Genomic DNA, 13,019 nt, shown 5'->3' on the forward strand with positions numbered 1-13,019 from the left:
CTAAGGAAAAGTTGCGAGGGAAAAAAAAAAAAAAAAAAAAATACAATGCCAGTTATTAACAGGATAATATCATTCACGCTCATCTTGAGTAATAGTAATTACTACGATATGTATAAGAAAGTGATCACTAAAATCCAGGGTCGAAATGTAACGATTTTGAAGTATGAGCAGGAGAGCGGGGCAGATCCTGCATCCACACTGATCACCAATAGATTGATGACAAAATGTTACCCACCAACCCTCAATGCACACTCAGGCCCTGCATCCTACACTGATCACCAACAGACTGATGACAACACATTACCCACCAACCCTCCGTGCACACTCAGGTTCTGCATCCAACACTGATCACCAACAGACTGACGACAACACATTACCCACCAACCCTCCATGCACACTCAGGTCCTCTATCCTACACTGATCACCAACAGACTGATGACAACACATTACCCACCAACCCTCCATGCACACTCAGGTCCTGTATCCAACACTGATCACCAACAGACTGATGACAACACATTACCCACCAACCCTCCATGCACACTCAGGTCCTGTATCCAACACTGATCACCAACAGACTGATGACAACACATTACCCACCAACCCTCCGTGCACACTCAGGTCCTGTATCCAACACTGATCACCAACAGACTGATGACAACACATTACCCACCAACCCTCCGTGCACACTCAGGTCCTGTATCCAACACTGATCACCAACAGACTGATGACAACACATTACCCACCAACCCTCCGTGCACACTCAGGTCCTGTATCCAACACTGATCACCAACAGACTGATGACAACACATTACCCACCAACCCTCCATGCACACTCAGGTCCTGTATCCAACACTGATCACCAACAGACTGATGACAACACATTACCCACCAACCCTCCGTGCACACTCAGGTCCTGTATCCAACACTGATCACCCACAGACTGATGACAACACATTACCCACCAACCCTCCGTGCACACTCAGGTCCTGCAACCACAATGATCACCGACAGACTGATGACAAGTTACCCACCAATCTTCAGTGGACACTAAGGTCCTGCATCTACACTGATGACAACACGTTACACCCCCCAACCCTATGTGCACAGTCAGGTCCTGCATCCACAATGATCACCGACAGACTGACGACAACACGCTACTCACCAACCCACCATGCACACTAAGGTCCTTCACTTAGACAAGTGGGGGTCAGCAGATTCCCATATGGGGGGGCTCATAGTGAGATATGAGATTTTACAAAGCTGAAGAAGCAATCACATGTGTCACTGGGTGCAGATTGTACCTCTCTGTGTCGGTCTCGGTCTCGCGACTTCTCACGGACCCAGTCAATAGTGTTGAAATCTTCATAAGTCCCAACTCCTGGTACCTCCAAGAAGTCCATGACATTGCCGGTGCCATGTAAGCCATTCCCATTATACGTGATAAATCCTAGAAGCATATGAAATAGTCTACAGTTTACTCACATTCATGTAGTCAGGGAAGCTTAAAGGGGATGTCCACTACAGGACAATCTCTGGCGTCATCACTGCAAAGCCCCAAGTCCAGGTATACTGAAGTCCCGCAGCAGCACCATTCTATTCATGCCAGCTCTGCTATAACCAGCGGATCACAAGACATTTTATCACGTGACCTGTCAGGAATAGCAGCAGCACTGATATCAATGTCTGTAAAGCGCTGCGGAATATGTTGGCGCTATATAAAGAGATAATAATTATATTATTACTATTTATTATTATATCGCTGCTCTGGGAGGGGGGAGTTAAGATTGTGGTCAGGTTATATTGGACCCTGAGGTAATTAAGCAATGGAGGCTCGATAAAGGACTGCACAAGGGTTTTCACTTTTAGCAAAGCATACTCCAAACACTTAATGGACAAAAACTAAGCCAGATGGTCCTCGCCCTCCGCCGCTCCAGTCCGTGTCCTGGTTGCAGCATTGACGTCATATCCACAGCACACATCACAGCCGCCACCAGCGGATAGTGCCATCTGCACAGGTACAAAGTGACTGGGCTCAGTGATCGGCTGCAGTGGTGATGCATGCTGTCGATGTGACACAAAGAAGCGGTGGAGAGCCAGCACTTGAAGCGGGGCGACTACCATCTTTGTCATTTTACATGTCTGTAAGTTTTAGAGACCCACTTTGGTAAAAGTGGAGACCCCCTTTAAAAGGATACGAGAATCTTCACACAGGTTCTTTTGTTGTTTTTCATTTGATTCAAATGTAAAAAATTAAAGTGAGTTTATCCGCCAAAACTGTAATTAAACCACTCAGAAAGGGGATTGGACCCCTATAAAACCATACTTTTAGTACAGATGTCAGTAGTTTCATTTTAACACGTTGTAACACTTTTTTAATGCAATGAGGGGTGGCTCAGCGCACCCTCGGCGTCGCCAAATGCTCAGCGCACCCTTAGCATGGCCAAATGCTCAGCGCACCTTTCAACCACCATCCTCCACACCTCGAATTATGCTGATTGACAGCGCTTACTTTAGAGCGCTGTCCAAAATGAACTCCCAGCCCTGCATGCACTGACACTGCAGAAGCGCACACTGTCAGTAACACCCGTGTGCTTTGATCCCTGTCTCCTCTCTGCAGAGGTTGCCTGCAGTACACAGTATCGCACAGTAGTAGGGGAGCAAATATGACATAAGAGTGGGACGAGAACGTGCGTAAACTGACACTGTGTGTGAGAGCTTGGCCTCTGCAGTGTCAGATCTTGCACAATCTCATCCCCTCTATCAGCCTCCCACCACTGTGTGATCTGTGTGCAGCGAGCGGCCTCTGCAGACAGGACAGAGGGGTCAGAGTGTGCCTGCACTGACACGAGAGGGAGGTGATTTTTTTCTTTTTTTTTAACTCCTGGAAAACGCAATCCATTATTCCGGAAAATGCGTCATTGCTAAGCAGCGATGTCGCACATCGGACAGTGACCTTCCTCTATAAAAGATTTATTTACAAGTATCCTACATTTTTTCATGGCGAAATCTTCGGACATGCTGTGAAGCTGAAGTGGCACATTTGCCCCCATTGTGGGCACAGTACTGTAGTTTCCTTCCATACCCAATGCCAGGTGGGAGAGGAATCATACACCTTAAAGGGTAATTGTCAGTAGGATCGTCCTCCTGAGCAGTGTATAGGGGCATGCAGATATCAAGGTGTCCTATTCTTCAGCTTTTTATGACCTGCGTGCCCCTCTAGACGGCTCAGGAGGACCATCCTACTGACGGACCCCCTTTATAGGGGGTTGTGCAGCATTATCTCCACTAACCTTCTCCCCAGAGAATATGACCTGTGGTCGCCTGCGCTGAAGTAGTCACAGGAAGCCGCCCCTGCCATATAGTTTACTGCAGCGATTACTTTAAAATCTGCTGTGGTCAGGTGACATCTCCTGTACTTCGGCTTATCCGCCATGACAGTCTGTACCATGAACTCCAGGAGCACCCACTGACTTACTTCTAACAAAGACTAAAGGGGTATGTGCACACCTTGGGAATTTGCCTGTGGAATTTTCTGTGCAGATTCTGCATCTCTTGGCAGAAAAAAAATCTTGCGAGAAACTCGCACAAGTCTCAGTACCCGGCACTGCCGCCGGCACATGGACAGAAGCATTTAGCTGCATAGAAATACATGCAGCCGCACACTCTGGTCCCGAGTGCCGGAGGCAACGCCGGGTATTGAAGTGCGAGACTTGTGCGAGTTTCTTGCAAGTGTGACCTCGGCCTTAAAAGCAACATCCGGATGGGACTAGTAGTCCCATCGGACGATGCCTGCTTACACACAGACCCACGCACATATTCACCGCACACTCTTCCTCCTCCGGATCTGCAGCGTTTCTTGCACGCAACTCCGCAGCAAAGCCGCAGATCTTTTTAAACCAACGGTTTTGCTGCGGATTTGCCTGACTCAATGGTAGTCAATGGGTGCAGCAACGCTGCAGATCCGCAAAAAGATTTGACATGCCGCGGAAAACAAAACTCTGAAAATCCGCGCGTATTTTTCCATGGCATGTGTATAACAAATCTCAATTTCACATTGACTTACATTGGTAGTGCACTGCAGATTTGATGCAATTCTGCACTTCCAAAAACGCTGCGGAAACGCATCAAAATCCGCAATGTGTGCACATAGCTTAAAAAACAGGAACAGCGGTGTAACCCCATGTGCATAGAATCATAGAATCGTAGAGTTGGAAGGGACCTCCTGGGCCATCTGGTCCAACACCCTGCTCAAAGCAGGATTCGCTAAATCATCCCAGTCAGATGTCTGTCCAGCCTCTGTTTGAAGACTTCCATTGAAGGAGAACTCACCACTTCTCGTGGCAGCCTGTTCCACTCATTGATCACTCTGTCAAAAAGTTTTTTCTAATATCTAATCTGTGTCTCCTCCCATTCAGTTTCATCCCATTGCTTCTAGTCTTTCCTTGTGCAAATGAGAATAAAGTTGATCCTTCTACAATGTGACAGCCCTTTAGATATTTGTAGACAGCTATTAAGTCTCCTCTCAGTCTTCTCTTTTGCAAACTAAACATTCCCAAATCCTGCAACCTTTCCTCATAAGACAGGGTTTGCAGACCGGTCACCATTCTGGTCGCTCTTTTCTGAACTTGCTCCAGTTTGTTGATGTCTTTTTTAAAATGTGGTGCCCAAAACTGGACACAATATTCCAGATGAGGTCTGACCAAAGAGGAGTAGAGGGAAATAATGACTTCACGTGATCTAGACTGTATGCTTCTGTTAATACATCCTAGAATTGCATTTGCCTTTTTTGCTGCTGCATCACACTGTTGACTCATATTCAGTCTGTGATCTATTAGTATACACAAGTCTTTTTCACATGTGCTGTCACTTAGCCCTATTCCTCCCATTCTATATATGCTTTTTTCATTTTTATTGCCCAAATTGCATAAATCTATTACAGAACAGAAAGGAGCCACAGTGTACTTATAAGGGTTCATACAGTGACTTGCAAAAGTATTCACCCCTCCTTGGTATTTTGGGGTTTTTTTCCAACCTGGAATTTCACTGTTTTTGTGGGTTTGCATAGTTTATGTACAGAATATGTCTACACCTTTGAAAATTTGTTTTTTTTTTTTTTTTTTTGTAAAGTAAAACAACAAATAGGACAAAATTATTGAAAACTTCAGTGTGCATAACTATTCACCCCCTAAAGTCTGTACTTTGTAGAGCCTCCTTTTGCAGCAAATACAGCTGCAAGTCTCTTTCGATAAGTCTTTATCAGCTTTCCACATTTAGCCACTGGGATATTTGCTGTCACAATCCATTTTTGGAGATGTGACAGATCTGGTTCTCAGATTAAAACTTTATTCCTTTCAGGCCTTTGGGGGTTAATGTCAGATTTTTTTCCCCCACTGGCCTGCTGGTGTAATTGCATTGCTGCTGATTCAGCTGATGTGGGTGGTGACCACTCCCACCATCCTTCAAGAGGTCACCTGATGCATCATCTGACTGTTGGTGTTAGTTCATTCTACAGCGACCAAGCTGCAGGAAGTAGCTCTCTGGGTGCAGTGGTGCTTTGCTGAGTTCGCTTGTCTAGTGCTAAGTGTTGCATTTTTTGTTTACCCTGTCCCTTTTGGTGTCGGTCTGTCCTTACCTTTTGTTGTATTAGTGGAGCGGTGGGACCAGTGCTCTCACTTGCCAGTTCCCTACTTATGGATAGGAGCAGAGCAAGTGAGGGATTAGGTATCCAGTTGGCGACGGGGTGAAAGAACCCATATAAGGACACTAGTAAGATCAGGGCACTTCCTCAGGTGAGTGCAGGAGGTGTCCATTTCCCCCGTTCCCTATCGACAGGGCCCATCGTTGTTAGTTTCCCTGGTGTTCCCTTGTGTGTTGTGCCGTCCGGTGATCAACCTTTTGTGGGGTCGCTTCACACCTCTTTGGTCACATCGTGACATTTGCCCTTTCAACAATGTAAATCTGCTCCAGCTCCTTCACATTAGATGGCTTCCTCTGGTGAACAGCGATCTTCATATCTGACCACAGATTCTCCATTGGATTAAGGTCTGGCTTTGACTCGGCCACTCCAGAACATTTACACGTTTCTCCTCACACCACTCAAGTGTTACTTTAGCAGCATGCTGTGGGTCATTGTCTTGTTGGCATGTACTACTGCGCAGTGACTCGCCAATGCCTGCGCCGAAGATCGATCACCCGGTTGCTGTGAACTGAGGTGACATCATTAAGGTTACCTCAGATCACAGCGGCCAATTCTAACAAGGGCAGTACAAGTGCCGAACTCGTGGTCGCTTATTAGTCCAGCACTCGTGTTGCCCTAGTGAGAACCTGCCACTGAACATAGAATCTTACAGAGGTCACTTCACATTACAGGCGCCGGTTCTCACAAGGGCAGCACGAGTACCGGACTGATGAGCAACCTCTGAGAACCAGCAAAATTAAACTGAGATAACCTTACTGACATCACCTCAGTTCACAGCAGCCGGGTTCTCTCGGAGCAGAGAGCAAGACTCGGCAGTAATTGCTACTCCAGTCTATGGTGCTGTGTTCTCTAACAAATGGATGAAGAAGACTGGAATCATCGCTGGACCTCCATTTGGACTACAGCGGTCTGGTGTGTATTTTATTTTTAAATAAAAGGGGGAAAGAGGGAAATTGTTGGGGAGTTTTTATTTTTATTTTTTCCAAGTAAAGATTTTTTTTCTGTGTTCTTTTCTCTTTTTTACTTATGGGGTTAGTAATGGGGGAGTGACAGACACCACCCCATTACTACCACATGGGCTTGATGTCAGTGCACATTACACAGCTGACACCAACCCCAAATTATTACCCCACTTGTAACCACACCAGGGCAAGTGGGATTAGCGAGACTAAGTGCCAGAATTGGCACATCTAATGTAGGTGCCTTTTCTGAGGTGGCTGCATGCTGATATTTTTAGCATACATGGCCCCTTGCCAACTTAAGAATACTAACCTTCCAGCTATCTGCTTTAGCTTGTCTGGTTATCAAAAAATGAGGGGTGGGGGACCCCATTTTTTTTTTTTTTTTTTTTTACTACACATGGTTTGTTGGCCTATCACAGCCATGTCAATACTTAACATGGCTGTGATGGAGCTGGAAGTGCTCACACAGCCTTTTAACAATCTTTGCTTGGGCTGCCAAACCTGAATAGTAACACCGAATTCTGTGAGAAGTCCTTTACCTTTCGGGTTCACCCATCTCTAGTGCTGATGCATCAGACACAAATCAGATAACAAAAATATTTAAAACACGGGTTGCAATGTAACAAAATAGGTAAAAAGCCAAGGGGGTGAATACTTTGCAAGCCAGTATATACAGAGTAAAGGAGCCACATTGTTCACCAGAAACTGATCCTTGCTGTCATTGTCGATATTTGTACCCTGTAACCTTATGGAAGCAGCAGCTTGTAATACAAATCCCAGAAATAACCACCATCAGTAATAAACACAACACGGACATTGCTTCACCAAGAAGGAAAAGTTGTGGAATGATGGAAATCACAGGGTGCATAGTCGAGTATTTATATGCAAATAATGAAAAATGCAAAGAACAAACTCGGGTGGAGCCAAGGAGCCAGCAGCAGCAATTTGGACTAAAAGTGACTTTTTTCCAATTTATTTTATTTATTTTTCATTTACATATAGTGCCCCCCAATAAGGTGGGGGATTTAACTCCATTTATTCTTGTACCAGATTCCCCCTGTTACTAAGCCCACATTTGCCTCAGTTACAGATAATACACAGTCTTTTTGTTCGTATAGCAGAGCTGTCTGGGTCTCCTAGGACCCTGCAACGCCTGCACCCTCACTACATAGTCTATACAGAAAGATGCATAAACAGCCAATAGGATAGAAATATGTATCAAATCATTATTTTATAATGTATGCATCTAAGAATTAAATACATAAGAATCAGACAAGCCCTCGCCTCGTCCACCCGGTAACTGAGCATGCACGCTCTCTTTTACACATACATTTGGTCTTCTCTATGTTCTGATCAGTAGATTCTTTACAAGTCTCACCTGGGCCGTGTGTATCCATGGTTCGGATGGCTGCCACTTCCCGTCTGACTAAAGGTTACTTCTCGCCCTCTCCTCCTTCTCGCTTTGCTTGACTAATTATTCATTTTCTGCTGGTTTCAGCTATCAGTGCCATATACCTGGAGACGCTCTGCGCTCAGCACAGCAGCTTGATTATTCTCTTCCTATCCCTGCAATTATACTTTGTGGCTCTAGGTAATAATCTACCTACAAGTCAGCATTATTTAAAGAGTTAAAATATTTCACTCCGAAAAACCCTGCACAATTTGATGCAGGTTCCAGGAGAGGCAAAGAGGACACCATCAAAAGTGGCCACCATCAAAAGTGGTCAAATCGCGGCAGTGGTGTCTAACGTTGTACAAATAGCCACAGTCCACGCTGAGATTCGGTGCCAGTTACACCCGGGCACTACAGACATTCCTCGGCTGGCACTTGGATCCTGGCATCCTGAGCACCTCTTGAGATTACTACGAATGACTTTGGGAAGACAAAGCAAAACCCAGCACCCGAGTCTAACCTTCTCCCAATATTTCATGAGCGCGTTTTTCCCTGTGCCTCGGTTTATCATCCCTCACGGTTCCAGGCTATATCCCGCGCACGCTCCATATTATCAGCCTTACTACATTTGTGAGTGGACCTGGAGTTACACCTGGTTCTCAGCGATTGGGATCTACAAGAATTTCTTATTTCTGCTACTTATTTTCTACTCCAATATAACTCACATTTGCTTTACCTGCAGATATCAGGAGCAAGAGGAACAAATGTTCCCGATTGTTTGCCAACATCTAGGCTTTCAGTTGGGAGGTCTAATACCTCCATGGCGCCTGTGTCACGTGATGGTGCAGTTGATGACTATGGATGATCCTCAGATCCTGGCTCATACTCTGTCTTTCCTTGAGGAACCTACTAACTTATACTTGGGTTTATGTTATTATATCCAAGTTACTCAATTTGATCTGATTCCTGTTAACAAATAGAGACTTTCTGAGTGTTATTTGGAGAGCGTTGGTGTGTGCACACGTTGCGGTTTTTGCTGCGATCTGCAGCGGATTTGGTCCTGCGGATCCGCAGCAGTTTCCATGCGGCTTACAGTACCATGTAATCCTATGGAAAACCAAATCCGCTGTGCAAATGCTGCGGAAAATTCTGCACAGATTCGCTGCGGTTTATTTTCCGCAGCATGTCACTTGTTTTATTTTTCGCTTTTTTTCCCTCTCTCTCCACGAGAACTTGCATCAAATCCGCTGAACAAAAAATAGGAATCCACAGGAATATTTCACCCTGCAGTTCCTGCCAACTTATGGAATCACCGGCCTTGGAGGATGTGCATTCAGTTGTTTAATTTTGTAGAAAAAAAGCAGATCACAGACATGGCACAAAACTAAAGTCATTACAAATGGCAACTTTCTGGCTTTAAGAAACACTAAAGGTATGTGCACACGCTGCGGATTCTGCTGCGGATCCTCAGTGGATTTGGCGCTGCGGATCTGCAGCAGATGCGCAAGCAATATACAGTACCATGTTAGCCAATGGGATTTCAAAACTGCAGTGCACATGCTGTGGATTTTTCTACACGGATTTGCTGCGGTTTTAAATCCGCACCATGTCAATTCTTTCTGCGGATTCTACAGTGGTTTGCCACCTGTTCCATTATCCAGGTGTCAAACCGCAGGGGAAAACTGCAGGTCATTTTACCTGCGGTTTTACCTGAAAATACGCACGGAATAAATCCGCAGGTGATTCCGCACTGTGTGCACTCACCCTAAAAGAAATCGAGAACAAAAAATGTGGTAGACAGTAATGGTTACTTTTTTAAACCAAGCATAGGAAAAAAAAAATTATGGAATCATTCAATTCTCAGGAAAAAATTATGGAATCACCCTGAAAATTTTAATTCCCAAAACTAACACATGCATCAAATTAGATCTGCTCGTTAGTCTTCATCTAAAAAGAAGTGAGCACACCTTGGAGAGCTGTTTCACCAAGTGGACTGACAGGAATCATGGCTCCAACACGAGAGATGTCAATTGAAACAAAGGAGAGGATTATCAAACTCTTAAAAGAGGGTAAATCATCACACAATGTTGCAAAAGATGTTGGTTGTTCAGGCTATGTGCACATGGAGTTTTTTGGCTCTGCGGATTTTGTAGTAAAAACCGCAGATAAATCCGCAGGACTAAAGACCTGCGGTTTTGCACCTCATAATGGATGAGGTGTGAAACTGCAGCGTTTCTGCACTAAAGAATTGACATGCTGCGGATTGTAAACCGCAGCAAAACCGCGCAGAAAAATCCACAGCATGTGCACAGCGTTTTCCAGTTTACCATTGAAAACAATGGTACTGTAAAATGCACCTAAATCTGCTGCGGACCCGCAGCTGCAGAAACGCTGCGGATGTGCAGCAGAATCCGCACCGTGTGCACATACCCTCACAGTCAGCTGTGTCTAAAATCTGGACCAAATACAAACAACATGGGAAGGTTGTTAAAGGCAAACAGACCAAGGAAGACATCAACGCGTCAAGACCGGAAACTTAAAGCAATATGTCTCCAAAACAGGAAACGTACAACAAAACAAATGACGAATGAATGGGAGGAAACTGGAGTCAACGTCTGTGACTGAACTGTAAGAAACCGGCTAAACTAAATGGTATTTATATACAGAAAAGCTAAACGAAAGCCATAATTAACACCTATACAGAAAAAAACAAGGTTACAATGGGCTAAGGAAAAGCAATCCTGGACTGTGGATGACTGGATGAAAGTCATATTCAGTGATGAATCGCGAATCTGCATTGGGCAAGGTGATGATGCCGGAACTTTTGTTTTGTGCCATTCCAATGAGATTTATAAAGATGACTGCCTAAAGAGAACATGCAAATTTCCACAGTCATTGATGATATGAGGCTGCATGTCAGGTAAAGGCACTGGGGAGACGGCTGTCATTACATCTTCAATAAATGCACAAGTTTATGTTGATATTTTGGACACTTTTCTTATCCCATCAATTGAAAGGATGTTTGGGGATGACGAAATCATTTTTCAAGATGATATTGCATCCTGCCATAGAGCAAAAACTGTGAAAACAGACACATAAGGTCAATGGCATGGCCTGCAAATAGTCCGGATCTCAATCCAATTGAAAATCTGTGGTAGAAGTTGCAGAAAATGGTCCATGACAAGACTCCAACCTGCAAAGCTGATCTGGCAACAGCAATCAGAGAAAGTTGGAGCCAGATTGATGAAGAGTACTGTTTGACACTCATTAGGTCTATGCCTCAGACTGCAAGCTGTTATAAAATCCAGAGGTGGTGCAACAAAATACTAGTGATGTGTTGGAGAGTTTTCTGTTGGTTTGTTCTTCATGATTCCATAATTTTTCCTCAGAATTGAGTGATTCCATAATTTTTCCCCTATGCTTGGTTTAAAAGAGTAACCATTACTGACTAACACATTTTATTGTTCTTGATTTCTTTTAGTGTTTCTTAAAGCCAGAAATTTGCCATTTGAATTGACTTTAGTTTTGTGCCATGTCTGTGATCTGCTTTTTTTCTACTAAAACTGAATGAACATCCTCCAAGGCCGGCGATTCCATAATTTTTGCCAGGGGTTGTATATAACGACACATTTGCATGTCTTTCTCAATATCTGAAATGAAATCAGAATAAACCTCTCCAGGTTTAGGTCAATTAGGATTACCATAATTATTAATATTTGCCAAATGCCGGAATAATGAGGGAGAAAATGTTTTTAAGGCATTTTTATTAAACAGGTACCCAACTGTACACAGGTTAGATGATGAGCTCACAGGATCGCTGTCTCCTAAGAGCCATCTTCAAAGAGCAATTCACACTGGTCATATTTTATTGGTTCCATATATCAGCAAAAGAAAATAGACATGAAACAAAGCTAATTATACATGCAAATCCCGAGTGATGAGAGCGGGCCGAGAGCACAGCTCCCAACCAAACAATGGCGTTACTGGCAGCAGGTTCCCAGGAGCACAGAGAACCGCCCTCCTGGGGGTCATTCCCTGCAGCCAAACTGACTGACAGGTTTAGTTACAGTGTAAAGGTATGTTCACACATTACGCTTTTGATGCTCTCTTGGCAATAAAAAAAGCTGCTTATAAAAAAAGCAGGTTTTGCTGCATTTTTTTTTTGTCTCTTGTGCACGCTGATAAAGTTTAGTGCCCCCCCCCCCAAAAAAAAATAAATCACGATGCAACGTCCTTAAGTTTTGCTGACTGACACACTGATGTTAAGACAGATACCTCTGTCCCATTTATCCCATACGTGTTTACACATAGCCATGTGAATGAGTCCTGAGGCAGTAGAATACAATTGGATTAACCCCTTCACTGCCAATGACGCCACATAGGCGTCATGAAAACTGGTGCCAATCTGACCAGTGACGCCTATGTGGCGTCATGACTTTAAAGCCCCCCTCCGGGTCGGGTGACCTAGGTCACTGAAAGGTCACCCGACCCGCAGATACAGGGGGCTTTGTTCTTCACCATAGGGTTAGCCAATAAAGGTATCACTCCTTGAATACTTTTCTCAATTTTTTTGGAGACATAAGTATTTACATCTATGTTAAGAACCTATAACTCTGCCCTTCACCTCACCAAACTGACCTAGTTCACCACCCTGATCTCCTCACTAACCAACAAAACCAAGAAACTTTTTGACACCTTTCACTCCCTCCTCAGGCCAAAAGCACACGCCCCTATCACAGACATTTGAGCGGATGACCTGGCCTCCCACTTTATAGAGAAAATAGATGATTTTCTGACGGATATTCTCTCCCAACCACCAAGTGCTGTGACTCCCATCCCTCCCTGCATTTCCCATGGCTCACTTTCCACATTTGATCCCATCACAGATGAAGTCTCCAGACTCCTCTCTTCTTCTCGTCCGACTACATGCACTACTGACTCCAATCCATCACATCTCCTCCAG

The 13,019-nt window shown here is 44.5% G+C and overlaps 1 protein-coding gene across 2 annotated transcripts in view; it reads right to left on the reverse strand.

Annotated features, from left to right (window-relative positions):
* Window positions 1-13,019, reverse strand: part of CLCN5 (chloride voltage-gated channel 5) — a 90,534-nt gene that overhangs the window by 60,935 nt on the left and 16,580 nt on the right. For both annotated transcript variants that reach the window (XM_073558758.1, XM_073558759.1), the window contains one exon: window positions 1,305-1,450. In XM_073558758.1, the coding sequence (XP_073414859.1) occupies window positions 1,305-1,450 (146 nt within the window). The remainder of the gene's footprint in view (window positions 1-1,304; window positions 1,451-13,019) is intronic.

This window comes from Dendrobates tinctorius, unplaced genomic scaffold (assembly GCF_039654945.1).
Source record: "Dendrobates tinctorius isolate UK_male_01 unplaced genomic scaffold, ASM3965494v1 ptg000258l, whole genome shotgun sequence".
NCBI classification, from domain to species: Eukaryota; Metazoa; Chordata; class Amphibia; order Anura; family Dendrobatidae; genus Dendrobates; species Dendrobates tinctorius.